Source organism: Prionailurus bengalensis, chromosome A3, assembly GCF_016509475.1.
Source record: "Prionailurus bengalensis isolate Pbe53 chromosome A3, Fcat_Pben_1.1_paternal_pri, whole genome shotgun sequence".
In the NCBI taxonomy this organism is placed as follows: domain Eukaryota; kingdom Metazoa; phylum Chordata; class Mammalia; order Carnivora; family Felidae; genus Prionailurus; species Prionailurus bengalensis.
The window spans coordinates 119,611,796-119,627,025 of record NC_057354.1 but is presented as its reverse complement, the minus strand read 5'-3'; the positions used below and the strand labels follow the sequence as shown (position 1 = coordinate 119,627,025).

At 47.3% G+C, this 15,230-nt stretch overlaps 1 protein-coding gene across 2 annotated transcripts in view; it reads left to right on the top strand.

Moving 5' to 3' along the window:
- The window catches only part of DRC1 (dynein regulatory complex subunit 1), a 42,451-nt gene that overhangs the window by 16,153 nt on the left and 11,068 nt on the right, over positions 1 to 15,230 (top strand). For both annotated transcript variants that reach the window (XM_043604353.1, XM_043604354.1), the window contains 5 exons: positions 1,809 to 1,992; positions 2,594 to 2,731; positions 3,669 to 3,755; positions 4,643 to 4,765; positions 12,213 to 12,352. In XM_043604353.1, coding sequence (XP_043460288.1) covers positions 1,809 to 1,992; positions 2,594 to 2,731; positions 3,669 to 3,755; positions 4,643 to 4,765; positions 12,213 to 12,352 — 672 coding nt within the window. The remainder of the gene's footprint in view (positions 1 to 1,808; positions 1,993 to 2,593; positions 2,732 to 3,668; positions 3,756 to 4,642; positions 4,766 to 12,212; positions 12,353 to 15,230) is intronic.

Here is a 15,230-nt window from a genome sequence, read left to right as displayed (position 1 = left end):
TGTGGCCGGAACTGACTTGGTTGATTCCCAGCCCTGCCAAAGAGTTAGGCTTTGATCTGTAACCACTGAGGAAGAACTGAAGGTCTTTTTAAAAAATATAATTCTTTTAATGTTTATTTATTTTTGAGAGATAGAGAGACAGACTGCGAGCGTGGGGAGGGGCAGAGAGAGAGGGAGACACAGAGTCTGAGGCAGGCTCCAGGCTCCGAGCCAACAGCACAGAGCCCGATGCAGGGCTCGAACTCACGAACCGCGAGATCATGACCTGAGCTGAAGTCAGACGCTTAACCGACTGAGCCACCCAGGCGCCCCAGAAAAACTAAAGGTCTTAAGTGGCAGAGTTACAGGATCAGTGTGGGTTTTTCGAAAGATGACCCAGCTCTTTTTCATTTTCTGAGGAAAAAAGTCAAGTGCAATGTAACATGCTCTCTGTGCTCTAGCTCGGAGGGAAGGAGAAAGGGGAGCACGAAATGGTTCAGTGGTGATTCCTGTCCCTCAGGGGTTTGAACTGTTGTTTGGAGGCAGTCTCATAGACTCACAGTGTGGTTAAGGTAGACAGAGAGTCTCTGCATCTGTCCTAGCGCCTGTGCTCAGGAGGGGTCTCGTCTCTCAGCCTTCATGCCTTCTTTCGGTCTGGTCCCATCCTCAGAATACTCCATCACAGAGTCTCTTTGGAATTTCTGGAAAGGCCATCCCTATTCTCCATTGCTAATTGTAGAGTTTCCCTGTTTGTGTGTCCCGCTATTCATTTCTTAATAATTTGGGAGAGGAGGGGCACCGGGGTGACTCAGTCAGTTAAGTGTCGGACTTCGGCTCAGGTCATGATCTCACGGTTTGCGAGTTCAGGCTCTGTGCTGACGGCTCAGAACCTGCTTTGGATTCTGTGTCTGCCTCTCTCTCTGCCCCGCCCCGCTTGCACTCTGTCTCTCTCTCTCTCTGTCTCTCAAAAATAAACATTAATTTTTTTTTTTTAATTTGGGAGAGGAATGGCCAGACACTTGAGGTCATGTCGATAATCAAAAATAATAATGTGGGGACTGTCGTGCTGAGCACCTGTGCTGAGCATCACCTCACTTAATGCCACAGTAGCCGTGTGAAAGATTTTTTTCATCCTCTCCATTTCACAGGTGAGAAAAATGCAGCTTGCAGAGGTTAAGTGACTTGTCTAAAGTTGAGAGCCACTCAGTAGCAAAGTCAGGCCTTGAACACAAGCTGTACGACTCCAGAGATCAAGTGTGTGTGTCACAGAGGGATGTGGCAAAGTGACTCTTGATCTGCATGTGTGTGTGTGTGTGTGTGTGTGTGCGCGCGCGCGCGTGTGTGTAAGTAGGTATAGCTTTTTTTTTTTTTTTTTTTTTCCAACGTTTATTTATTTTTGGGACAGAGAGAGACAGAGCATGAACGGGGGAGGGGCAGAGAGAGAGGGAGACACAGAATCGGAAACAGGCTCCAGGCTCTGAGCCATCAGCCCAGAGCCTGACGCGGGGCTCGAACTCACGGACCGCGAGATCGTGACCTGGCTGAAGTCGGACGCTTAACCGACTGCGCCACCCAGGCGCCCCAGTAGGTATAGCTTTAAGGTTGATCTGTTTTTGTAATGTGCTGCTTTGTTTATTTGATCTCTTACTGATAGTCAAGCGTTAAACTTAAAGAAGATTACTGACAGCCTGGTTTGATTGTGGGTGAGGGTATCTGGAGGCAGTGCTTGGTACCTGGATCTCGTATTACAGACTCTCGAGAACCCGCCTGCCCGAGCCGGAGGTAGGGCCACAGCTGGGCTGGCGTGGCGAGCATGTTTGTGTTTGCAGACTTGAAAAGCTGGAGAACGAAGTCAAGACCAGCCAGGACAAATTTGATGAAATCACCATGAAGTGGGAGGAGGGCAAACGGAAGAGAATTCCCCAGGACCTGTGGGACATGCTCAACACCCAGCAGGTGCACTGCGCTGGGCTGATAGAAGACAAGAACAAGCTTATCAGCGAGTTACAGCAGGCAAGGGTCTGGGGCCCCTCGCCCCCAGCCACGTGGGCTCTGATGGGGGGAATTGACTGCCTTATTGGTTTGCTCTTCCTGAATGGAAAAATGTGGAGGTCTTACTTCATTACTCAGATTATCGCACACCTCGGGCAACAAACTCACCCAGAGGGAAAAGCTTTTTAGCAATTTGAGAATCACTGGTGACCTTTGAAAGACGTACATTCACAGTGAATGCTCTTTCAGGTTTCGTCTTCTCAGTTAAGGAATGGAGCTTAGTCTGCAGGAGCTGTGCTCCCGTGCTGGAACCTGGGTGTTAATGGCTCAGCTGGGATGCCTTAGCTCTCTGGGAGCTTACAGGGAGATTTGCAGCAAGTGGTCACGGATGGTTTGATCCCGTGCTGCTCATTCGGGCTTTGCCCCACGCTGAGGCCACTCTGCTCCATCTGCCTGTGCCTTCTCCCAGGCGTCCTCAGATTCTTCTGAAGCCACTTTTGCTTTGTACAGTTGCGATTCCTAGTGTTCTCGAATATTGATGAGCGAGGTCCAGGTGGAGCGTGCTTGGCACCTCTTGCTTTTGTCTCACTTTGTGACCAACCTTTGACATGCTCTTTTCTAGGAGTTAAAAACAAAAGATGACCAGTATGTGAAGGATTTGAAGAAGCAGTCAGATGACATCTGCCTGCTCCTGGAGAGGATGGAAGAGCAAGTGAAGAATGTGATGAAAACCTTCCGTCAGGAGCTCAATTCCATTGAGGTAATGGGGTGTGAACGAACTGCCTTCTGGGAGGAGAGCTGGGTCTGTCCGGGATGTCCGGGACATCTGGGAGGGGCCCGGTTGTCTTGTCCTCTGCTTTCTGCCCCTAAACTTATTTACCCATTCATTCACTCGTCCAACAAATATTCTTCACGTGGCTACTATGCCAGGCACTGTACCAGGGGCTGGGGATACAGCCACGAACAAAACAAAGTCCTCGAGGGAATCTGTATTCTAGTAGAAGACAGCTAGACCACAAACAGATACACCGCTAAATATATCCTTGGACAGGTGGAGATTAGTGCTTTGAAAGAAAACAAAACCATGTAAGGGTAAGAAGAGTGGAGGAGGGGGGTATGTGAGCTGTTTGCTGTATTTATGGCAGCCAGGGCTGGGGCATGGGAAAGCGGGGGGTCACACAGGTTCAGAAATCAATACTTGGAATTTGAATGAAATGTTAAGGATTGAGATTGAGACTGGCCTTCCAAAATGGAAGGGAGCCAAGAGGGTGGAGACTTCTCTCCTTGGATTATTATAGACCCATTTCTGCATTCCCAGGCCTACCCCTTGTGAGCAACATGCTCCTTTGTTTTCGTGGGAACCCCAGCCATAGCAATGCAGCGGCCCTGGGCATGACTGAGTTGTATGCCAGGCTTTGCCCTGTGACTGCCACCAAGGGCACACGGCCCTTCCTCCAGCTCCTTCCTCAGAGACCGACTGAGCCACAGGACAGGTGGTACATTTCCTCCCAAAATTTGTGTGAAGCCCAGACTCGATAACACTAATTAACACGCAACTCCTTCCATAGCCATTTGGTTCCGTGAGACTTGGCAAGTCTGCATTTGGCTCTGACTGTGCCATTACTTATGAGTTGTTTAATGCTGTGGGACCTGCCTAATCAAAGCAGACACCAGGCCCTCTTCCTTCTTGGTCATAGAAAGCATTTGAGGCGGAACGACGAGACCTGCTGACCAGTAATAAGAAGAAATGGGAGCGGGCCCTGCAGGCTCACAACGCCAAAGAGGTAAAGGGGCGGCGGGTAGGGGAGGGGCTGGCGGACGCGTCAAGGGCGACCCATGGAGCCGGGACAATTTCTACCGGGACTGAATTTGCTAGCCTTTCTGTGTCTTGGGGAGGATTGCCATGGCAGACACTTACCACTGCCCTTCATGGTTAATCAGTGTGGCCCTGCGGATGGTGGCCGCTTCTGGTGGTGACATTTGTCTCTGGTGGTGGTGAATACCATGGTCCCGTGGCTCTCTTCTTTTCAACCTGGGCATCGACTCCAGCCATGGATGTTTGTGGCCCAGCAAGATATTTTAAGATGTTTCAAAGGGTGTGGGGTTATCACTTTACTTGGGAGGCACGAAGAACAAAGAAATAGCTTGACCCGGATCCAGTGGGTCCTTTTTGAGAAATACAAACGTCTGACCGCAGCGTCTGTGTCTGATTTCTATTTTTTTTTTTTAATTTTAATGTTTGTTTATTTTTGAGAGAGAGAGAGAGAGAGAGGGAGGGAGGGAGGGAGGGGCAGAGAGAGACACACACACACACACACTGTGAAACAGGCTGCAAGCTCCGAGCTATCAGCACAGAGTCCGACCTGGGGCTCAAATTCACAAATTGCAAGATCATGACCTGAGCCGAAGTCGGACACTTACCCGACTGAGCCACCCAGGCGCCCCCGTGTCTGATTTCTTAAGGAACATTCCTCTTGGAGTTTCTCAAGTAAGGAAGCTCCAGATTAAGTGAAACAACACAAAGTCTTGGGGGCACAGGAGCTTCTGAGGGCCGACCAGCTCTCTCTAGGGCCATGACACTTTGAGACCCTTCCCTGTGTCATGCTTGTCAGGCCCCCTGAGTCGGGGCAGGGACAGGGCTGACTTTTCCCTTGTCTTCCTGTGCCTTCAGCTGGAGTATCTTCTGAGCCGCATCAAGAGGGTAGAGGACTATGAGAAGCAGCTGAACAAGCAGCGGGTGTGGGACTGCGAAGAGTACAACACGATCAAGATCAAGTTGGAGCAGGACGTGCAGGTCTGACTTGTTGCTCGGCGTCTGGGTGGCAGAGCAGACGGAGCGCCTGTGCGTTTTATCCTTGGTGATTGCCCCGCGTGTTCTAGAGTTAATCTGTTCAACAGATAGGTATTCGTTATCTGCTCTCTTTCAAGTGATGCTCTCTGAAGGAGCTCATGGGCAGAATGTATGTGGAGGAATTCTTTCCTTAATGAACCATGGAGAGCTGCCAGGAGGCAACACTGGCAACCGTGACCTGAGGAATCGCTGAGAGGATTGTGCATTTTAGCCGAGCAAAGGGAAGGTATCCCCAGGGCAAGTTTATCCCCAGTCACCGTCTACTGAGCCACCATCTGCTTAAGGCACAGTATCTCCAGTCCTCAACTAACATGCAGGAGAGGAATCACAGTGTTTTATATGCCAGGAAATAGACTCAGGACAAGGCTGCTTACTTAATAAATGGTGGGTCCTGGAATCAAACCCAGCTCTGTCTGGCTCAGTAACCGATAATGTTCCTGATAGTCCAAACAGCCCCCGGCTGATGGGTGGACATCTCAGTAGGGCAGATTTCGACTTGCCATCAGAAAGAACTTTCTAGGGGCATCTGGCTGGCTCAGTCAATTAAACTTCCGACTTTGGCTCAGGTCATGATCTCACAGCTTGTGAGTTCGAGCCCCGCGTTGGGCTCTGTGCTGACAGCTCAGGAGCCTGGAGCCTGCTTCAGATTCTGTGTCTCCCTCTCTCTCTCTGCCCCTCCCCCACTTTCACTCTGTCTCTCTTTTTCAAAAATAAATAAATATTAAAAAAAATAAATAGTGAAAAAAAAGAGCTTTCTAATAGACCTATCCCCCATACAGAAAGGGTCATCCCACAAAACAAGGCTTCTTTTCTCTCATAAAGTATTTAAAGGCCACATGAATGTGTCTGTCTTCAATGCTGAGGAAGGATTCTTGTAGCTGGAAGGAGGTTAGATTTTCTGGTTTCTCAAGTTCTTTCTAAGCCTAGGATTCCGTGCTTCAAAGTTAGTTAAAAAAAGCTCATCTCTAATTACATTTAGGTGTGATGTAATTACCTCCTAATATTTAAGCACGGTCTATTCAGTTGAATTTCTGTCTTGACAAATGTGTTAGACTAAAGCTTTTCCACATGGCCTTTGGTAGAATTTCAGGTCTTACTACTCTTGTGGCTTTATCTAACAGGGTTGAATCAACACCCCACCAGACTACAAATATTCTTACCAGCCTTGAGAATTTTCCCGGGCCTTTCTCATATCAATGTCATGAAAATGAGAGTCACTGACAAAGAACAGTGGAGGTCTGTGAGGGCAGCGCCGTTTATGTGGGCTGTATACATTACACGTTTAATAAACATGGCCATTGTTCTGCTTTCTTAAGTTATTTTGGTTCTATGATAATTTATGTGACAACACTTCGTGTCCCTGGCCTCAAACAGTGAAATAATGGCAACTCATGTTCTTTTATTTGTTGCTTTGTTTTTCCTTTTGTGTTAAGAGCGTGTAACACAAGATCTACTGTCTTAGCAAATTTTTAAACGTACAATAACAGCACTGTTACTCGTAGACTTTCTGTTGTACCGTTAGAGATCCCCAGAACTTATTCATCTCGTCCCGTAACTGAAAATTTGTGCCCTTTGACCAACACCTCCCTGTTTCCTCACCCCCGGCCCCTGGCAGCCCCTGGTAGCAGAAATTCCACCCTATGCGTCTACGAGTCTGGCTGTTTTAGATCCCACATACAAGTGAGGCCATGCAGTATTGGTCTTTCTGTGTCTGGCTTATTTCACTTAGCGTAATGTCCTCCACATCCATCCATGTTGCAAATGGCAGAATTTCCTTTTTTTTTTTTTTTTCTTTAAGGCTGAATAATATTTCACTGTGTGCATGTACCACATTTTCTTTTCCCGTTAGCCCCTCGATGGACATTTAGGTTGTTTCTTTATCTTGACTATTGTGAACGGTGTTGCAATGAACATGGCAGTGCAGATACCTCTTCAAGATCCCGATTTCAATTCCTTTGAATCTATAGCCGGAAGGGGGGGTTACTGGATCAAATGGTAGTTCTATTTTTTTTTTAATCTCTTGAGGAACTTGTATATTGTTTCCATAGGGGCTGCAACAGTTTACATTCCTACCAACAGCGCGCAGGGTTCTCTCCTCCGTATCCTTGCCAGCACTTGTTGTCTCTGACAATAACTATCCTAAGAGGTGTGAGGTGATATATCACTGTGGTTTTGATTTGCATTTCCCTTTCTATAAACTTATTGGTCATTTGTATGTCTTTTTTGGGAGAAATGTCTATTCAAGTCCTTTGCCTATTTTTTAAAAAATTGTATTTATTTATTTGGAGAGAGAGAGTGTGTGCATGCGAGTGGGGGATGGAGAGGAAGGGAGAGAGAGAGAGAGAGAGAGAGAGAGAATCCCAAGCAGGCTCCGCGCTGTCAGTACAGAGCACGATGAGGAGCTCAGACTCACGAATCATGAGATCATGACCTGAGCCGAAACCAGGGGTTGGACGCTCAACAAACTGAGCCACCCAGGCGCCCCACCTTTGCCTATTTTCTAATTGGTTAATTTATTGTTATTATTATTTTTGCTACTGAGTTGTAGGAGTGCAACCTCATGTTGTTAATCTAATCTTCAAATGCTTGAACAAAGCCAAAAAATCCTGGAACGTGGGGAGATTTTGGGGGTGGGGAGTGATGTAAGACTAGGGAGACGAGGGACAGAGAGGCAGAGTCTGGGGGACCAGATCTCCTGGCTCACCCTGTCTGGTTGGACGCCCCCCGTGGAGTGTGCGTGTGCAGGAGGCGGGCAGGTGGAGATAATCAGAGTGGGGAAGTGTGTGCAGTTCCTGTGCACAACAGTTCTTTCCTGTGTTAGAACGGAAACCAGGAGTACACTGTACCCTCCCACCCTTTAACCAGGAACAGATAGTCAAATCGGGGATCACCATATTGCAATATGTGGGATATTTTAGTAGATCAAACTTTATCCTCGTGCCTCTTAGGTATACTTTCACTAGCCAGGAAAGTCAGATAGCAGCGATTTTTGTCAAGAAGATACAACTTGCAGCTCACGTGAGATTCACCCTTCCTAAGTCATTCGTGGCACTGGCTCCGTTCTAAAATACAGAAGTAAAAGCTTGCAAACCGCAAAAGTACGAAGGATCCAATGCGCATAGATTTGGTTTGATGGGTAAAGTACAAGAAGTAAGAAAGAGAATGTATACTTCTCGAGCGCTTCCTGCCAGCAAGGTTGCATTATTAACAAACAGAGAGAAGCCTATAGACATGATGCCCTCGAGAAGGATTTTAGCACAGTGCCCCCCCCCCCCCCCCCCCAGTAAGACTACTGGAAACACTTGGTTCTTGATGCAGGAAGCAAATGTTTTTATTTTAGATCCTATATGTGCTCTTAAGGTTGGAAAGTGGTTTAGTTCAACTTCAGGGACTGTTAACGTTAACTGTTACGTAAAGATCGTAATCTTTGTACATTATTCACAAAAACCAAACACAATGGGTCACCATCCATCTTGGGAACATAAAGTACAACTTGGCAAAAATACCTTTGGGTAATTGAAGAATAAGTCCAGATGGCGAACACAATCAATTACACTTTTAAAGGTATAAAACTATCTTCGGTGTGTGGCCACCAAGGATGGCTTTACGGTGAGACTCAAACCTGAGATAGTTAACGACAGAGTCCCTGGGAGCAAAATTATCTTGAGCGGAAGGTGTTGAAAACAAGTAGTGGGTGATGTAATTCATAGAACATCCTGCCGTGGTTGCTGTTCTGTGAGACTACAAGCCTATTAGTTCTGAAAGTTCGTTGACTGCACTGCCAGTCACTCCCAAGTGGCATCATGACTGGGGGGCCAGCAGAGGTCTTGGACCAGAGCGGGGGACGGAGGGGCTGACCTGTGATCCGGTCGAGATCTCATAGTGCATGTTGCATTGCTAGTCCTTTTAGGCACCGGTCTCCTGGGGACATAGTCTAGCGAAGAGCAGGAGTTGATGTGTTCCACAAGGGAAAGCTAATAAATATTTAACCACAGGCTCAGGCAGAGACATGCAAATTAACACAGTCAGGTGACAGGGCTTCTTTGTGTGTTGTTTTGCCTATAAGATCGGATCAGAAGTGAGTTCTTTCAGGCCACGACGGAAAAGACGTGGCCTGATTACTTCAGTTCAGAGTTTTGAACTCTGAACTGCGTTCGGCTACGTGAGGTACTGGTGGTAGTTTCATGAAACGAACAAAGAAAGTGAGCCAGTGCTTTTCTTTTTTGTCCTTTCAAGATGTATTATGTAGGAAAACTACAGAGTCCATTTTCATGGTGTTTTCTAACAATCTGCCTGCAAGAGTGGAATTTACACGAATGTTCACGTGATGGAGCTTGTATTTGTAACTCGCGTGCTCTCACTTTGCTACAAACACAAAAACTGTTCCATGGCCAGATCCCTTTGGGAAATGTGTGATAGTGACAGGGGCTTATTGCAAAGCTGCAAGAAAAAAAGAGGTCCCTGGACGTCACCAGAGGAAACACCAGGGTCTCTCTCACCCTGGGTCTCGGGGTCCCTGACGTCAGTCAAGACCAAACAGCCACTCATTGTCATTCCAAGTTAGAGCAGCTCTGGAGACCTTCCTTCTCTGTGGGTGTTCGTACCTTCCCAGATTGTCTCCACCCAACAAGAAGCTTTTCTATTGGACTTTGTCCTGAGCCAACTCACAGGTCAGTGGCCTCCCGGTGTTCAGGGCTGACCACATTTAAAGCAGTGGCACTGTTTTCATTTGGAGCACGGGGGCATAAGTCATTGCGAGTTTGCAGGAAGAGGTGCTGAGATTCCCTTTCCCTTGAACACACGCAGGCCCATCCCTAGAAGGGGACAAGGCCGAGAGTGATTCAGCCTGGGACCACCCAGGACAATCACACTCGAAATGAGGCAGTTTCTGTACTGTCGGCATATTCGCCACTTCGGGAAATTGTTCAAGTCCACGCCCTACCTGAGGGCTGAGGGCCTGTGCTTGGAGCTTCACGGCCGGCCCCTCACCATGCTCCGTGCCCACGGGGTGTGCGAAAGTGGGCGCTTGCACGCACGGCCAGTGGGAGTGGAAACTGTAGACCGCTTTTTGGAAAGCAATTTGTTGACAGCCTTTGACCTAGTAACTCTACCTCTGAGAATCTACCTTAAGAAAGTAAACGAAATACCCCAAAAGTTTTAAATAGAATTGGTCCCAGCATTATTTTTATAATATCAAGAATTATCAAAACAATGTAAATGTACAACAGTAGGGAAATGGTAAAACAGTATGGCATATGATAAATATTGCAAGTATTTTATATATGATAAATGGTGTATATATAGTATATAAAATATTATAGTATATAAAAATATACTATAGTATATAAAAATATTACGCACCATTAAAATAACATCGCCAAAACTAACATGGAAAATTCTCGTTATAATATTAAGGGAGAAAAATAGCATATAAAATTGTAACTATGGTTTCATCTCAGCTATGTAAAGAACACTGGAAAGAAACATGCCGATATGTTAACAGAAGATGCCTCTTTGAGATGGAATTTGGGTAATTTTTCTTCCCCTTCTGTGTCTTCTCCTTCTTTCTCCTTTACTGTACTTTCCACATTTTCTACAACGAGCAAATATTACTTTCACAAGCAGGAAAACTTTTTATACAGAAAAGCGTATAATTAGAAGAAAGTAACTAAAAAGTTGACTAAGCCAGTATGGAAATTGAGAGGTACAGTTAGTTATAATCCCGGCGACCTGTATGTTCATTGGCCACCTGTGACAGGTATCGCAGGCTTCTGTTCTGAAAAGACATCCAAATCCCTGCCCCATAATGGAGATTTAGAACTCCCTGGGCTAGGTAGATATTTGGATACTCTGGACTAATTCTCTCGTTTACAACAGGGGATCAGTGTCAGTGCTTTTGTTCTCTGCATCACCTCCTAGCCAGTTACTTTCCTTGAGGATGACCCAGGGGTCTAGGGGGAGCTGCCTGGAACCACTCCTATGTGTTTTTTTAAAACGTTATTTATTTAGAGAGGCAGAGAGGGCAAGCAGGGAAGGAGCAAAGAGAGAGGGAGAGAGAGAGTCCCAAGCAGGCTCCGCGCTCAGTGCAAAGCCCGACGTGGGGGTCCATCTCACAACCGTGAGATCATGACCTGAGCCGAAATCACGAGTCAGATGCTTAACTGACTGAACCACCCAGGCGCTCCAATCACTTGCTATGTTGATTCCTTGGCAAGGCTCTGTAGCCCTGTGGAGGCAGATGAGGGAGAAGGAGGCTTGAAAGAGTGCCACATGTCACATGTCCCTGCTTTGCCAAGATCTGATTACGCTTAATTGCACCCTCTGTTCCTGCATTTCCACTTGGAGAGGCAGGACCGAGCTTGCCTGGTTTTGCCCTGCCTCTAGCCTTGCCCTGCTCTCAGTAGTTTTTGTTTGTTTGTTTTTGTTTTTTTTTTTAACCAACTGTCAAAGTAATCATTCTATACTGCCCGGACTGGTCACTGCCCTTTCCTGCTTGAGATCTTTCGTGTCCCTCCATGGTTCTCAGGATAAAGCTTTAAGTCCTCACTTGATAGGGCCCTGCTGCTCTGTCAGCCTCTTTTCTGACCGTTCCCAGCCTCGTACCTCACACCCTACTTTGCTCGTGATTTCCCCAAAGCACCTCACTCCCCTTGCCTGTCTGGAGTAAGTGTCCCTTCGAGTAGCCACCTGAGTCACTCCTGCTCGTTTTCTGGGTCTCGGTTAGACACGCTCATGCCAACTGTTCAGGGACGCCTGCCTGGCCTTCGAGGCCACAGAGAGTCGCATGCTGCCCTGCGCCTACCCCACCTCTTACTTCTTGTCCCCACCGCTTGTTAATATCTCCTAGCGAGGGCTAGACTGTGCCTTTTCTACCAGCGTTTCCTCAGCAGCACCTGGAGAAGTGTCGACATTTATCAGGCACTGAAATATTTGCTGAATGAATGAACATAGCTAACAGAAATCCAGAAAGAAGGAATGGTTGTGTCTGTCCTCCTTTAAAATGAACACCATTTGCTAAACACTAACACGGCCAATGGAAGGTCCGAGTGGGACGTTGTAAGAGTCTGTGGCAATATTGTATGGTGTTTTCAGTGGGGCGCCGTGTATCTCCAGAGGGTCTGGTGCGGAGCAGCGGAGGGGGCCACGCTTGAAGGGTCTGTCCCCTCTCTTAGGCTTTAGGGACATAGGCTTGAGCTCGCAGCCGAATGAGGTATTTTTTTTCTGGCTGGCCTTTCATTTGCCTCTACTGACAGATTTTCTAAGAATTCAGGTGGAGACACCTGTGCCTCTGTGTCATCTGACGTGACTCCAGAATCAAGTATCAGGGACTCCCGGGCATGGCAAATGATACCAGGGCCAGTCCATATTATTATTGTTTTTTAACCTTTAGATTCTTGAGCAACAGCTTCAGCAGATGAAAGCAACCTACCAGCTAAACCAAGAGAAGTTGGAGTACAACTTCCAAGTGCTGAAGAAGAGAGACGAAGAGAGTGTGATGATCAAATCCCAGCAGAAGAGGAAGATCAGTCGGTGAGCTAGCCCGCAGACCATCGACCCTTCCATGCTGAAAACGGGGTTGGGGATGAAGCCTTCCCTTCCGGAGGAGCGGAAGCTGTTAAAAACTTAGCTAATTCTTCATTAAAAGAGTTCTTTTTGCAAAAGGTAATACTTTCAGCACCCCCCCCCCCCCCGACCCTCCGGAAAGAATGTGCAGCAAAAAGTCTGTCTCTGATCCCCCATTTTGTGTGGTCCCTCTTTCCCACCTCTGTAATCATTATTCATTTCTTTTGTTTCTTCCAGAATTTCTTGAACCACATACCAGCACAAATCCTCTCACCACCCCCCCCTCTGTTTTTAAGCCAAATGATAGCCTTCCGTACACGCCGTTTTATATCCCGACGGTGTTTCCATACCGATTCGTAAAGAGTTTTCACGTTCTTAGGTTGCCTAACCTCCACTTGCATATACTGTGACTTAATGTCCCCGTGGATGGACGTTTAGATTGCTTCTAATCCTTCGCTATCGCTAATGATACCGACGTAGGTGCTCGTGTCGCAGTCTCACGTTGCATACGCACAGAGCTGTCTGTAGAATACATTCTCAACTTGGTATTACAGAAGTGGTACATGTGCATTTTAGAGAGTTAGGAAGTACCCCAAGTGAAAGGAAGATAAAACGTAAAAAACGCCATATTCCTACCACCAGGGATTAAGTGTGTAGTGTGTATCTTTCTGTATCTCTCCTCTCCCTCGCCCTCTCTCTCCCTCTCTCCATCTATCTGTGATGGCCACACATCTGTACAGTCAGTGAGAAGGAGTTCCCTGGGAAGGATTCCAGAAGAAGTGAAACAGGGAAGGGGGGAGGGATGCGAATTGGGAAAGAGGAGTTAAGCCTCTGGGGTTGGCGGTGCGAGAGCCAGGAATGAAGGTCTGAAGGCAAGGAAGCAGGAGGCAGGAAGAGCCTGCATCCTGGGAGAGGGGAGGTTGGTAGGACAGGAGGTGGGCCGAGGGACGTGAGGCAAACCTTGGTTTTGATCCGAAGGGCAGAAGGACGAGTGGCATCTTCCCCACCCTCCCTTCCCTGGTTCTGTCCTCTGACTTTGAGCTGGAGTCTCCCTTATCAGCAGACCCTGCTGCTGCCCGGTCAGGCCTCATCCGATTGTTGTCGGTACCGAATCTCCAAATTTTTCTGCTTTGGCTTTTATGACTCTAAAATACCTACTCTTCTTTCTCAGCGGATTCCTAATTGGCTTCCTTTGGTGGTTCTGCGTTTTCTTGCCTGATAGGATATTCCAGAAAGCATCTCCCCCCTTTTGCTTTCTGGTTGTATCCCATCCACCCTCTACACTAGTCTCATGGCTTTGAGTAGGACTTCTTTCTCGATGACTCCAGCTCATCTCCCCAGTCCCGACCCCACCTCCTCGCTTTGTCTGGGACTTCCAGGAGACATTGCAGCTTGGACAGTTGCTGTCAAGGCCAGTGGACAAGTTTTGAAACCAAGTTTGCCTACCTTCCCGGCGTCCCCCTCCTCCACCCCTGCCCCCTCCATCTCTAGCTGCCAGCCAGTCACTAAGGACGGTGTGTGATGTTTTCTTGAGCTCCTTCCCCCTTGTGGCCACCTGTTCCTGTCTGTCCCCTGTCCTGCCCAGACCTGCAGCATGCACCTGGAGTTATGTTTTGGTTTTATTAGCTTCTGTGGTTAGATGACACATAGGCGCTCCTTTACCGGGTGACATTGGGAAAAAGACTTTGGGATGGCTACCTAAAAACATTTTTTTTTACACTTATATGTGGATCGTCTCCTAGAATGCCGTAGTTAAGAAAATGAACTAGATATTGCTTAAAAAAAATTTTTTTTAATGTTTATTTATTTTTGAGAGACAGAGCCCGAGCAGGGGAGGGGCAGGGAGAGAGGGAGACACAGAATTTGAAGAAGGCTCCAGGCTCTGAGCTGTCAGCACGGAGCCCGACATGGGGCTCGAACCCACAAACCTCGAGATCATGATGAGCCGAGGTCGGAGACTCAAGCAACGGAGCCACCCAGGCACTCCTACATGCTGCTTTTTATCAGAGTCCAAGTTAAGTTGTTTTTGCATTTTATTAAGGATAAAAACACGAAGGATAGGTGTTTGTGTGTTTAGGGAGCTTATGATTCTTTCAGAATGGTGCTTAAGAGAGGAAACCTTATTTTTAGAATTTTTAAACTGAAAACATGTAGGCCTTCAGACTCTCTATGCCCGTGTAAATGGGACGCTGACATAAGACACCTGTGCACTGGTCTAAAGTCTGAAGTATGGTCCTGGGTCTAAAAGCCATGCCTGCCACGCATATTTCATGAGACGAGTCTCCATGCACAGCGCTCCCAGAGCAGTGAGATGTGGACCCGTGGCAGGCCCGGACTCCCAGTGCCCTTGGCCAGGCTATCACTGTCTCTCTCCGTGCTGGAACCTTCAACCACTCCCCTTGCCTCCAGGCCGGGATAAGTTCCCTGCCTCACCTCTGGGCTCCCCTGGCATCCTGTGTAAACCACCTCCACAGTGCTTTCGCTCCACTGCGACGAGTGTTTGTTTTTCTTTGTTTCTGGCTGAACCGATAGTGCCTTTTGTCCAAACATATGCCTTGTATTCATCTTTTGGATTCAAACAGATCCTTGGCGTGCGAGAGATCTTTCAAGTGAATGAATGAATGAATGAATGAATGAATGAGTTATTGGGCTTGTGACCTGTGTCAGCTTTTTGAGGATGGAGAACTCATATATCATAGACTTGTGCCGTGAGGTTTTAATTTTTTTCCTTTCTAGTTTTCTTGTTTTAGAAGTGAAATGAACATCCAAATCATGGCAGTGAAATAGTTGAGATACGCTTGTTAAATACTGTGAAGTTGAGGATGTGGACACACTCCCAGATGGC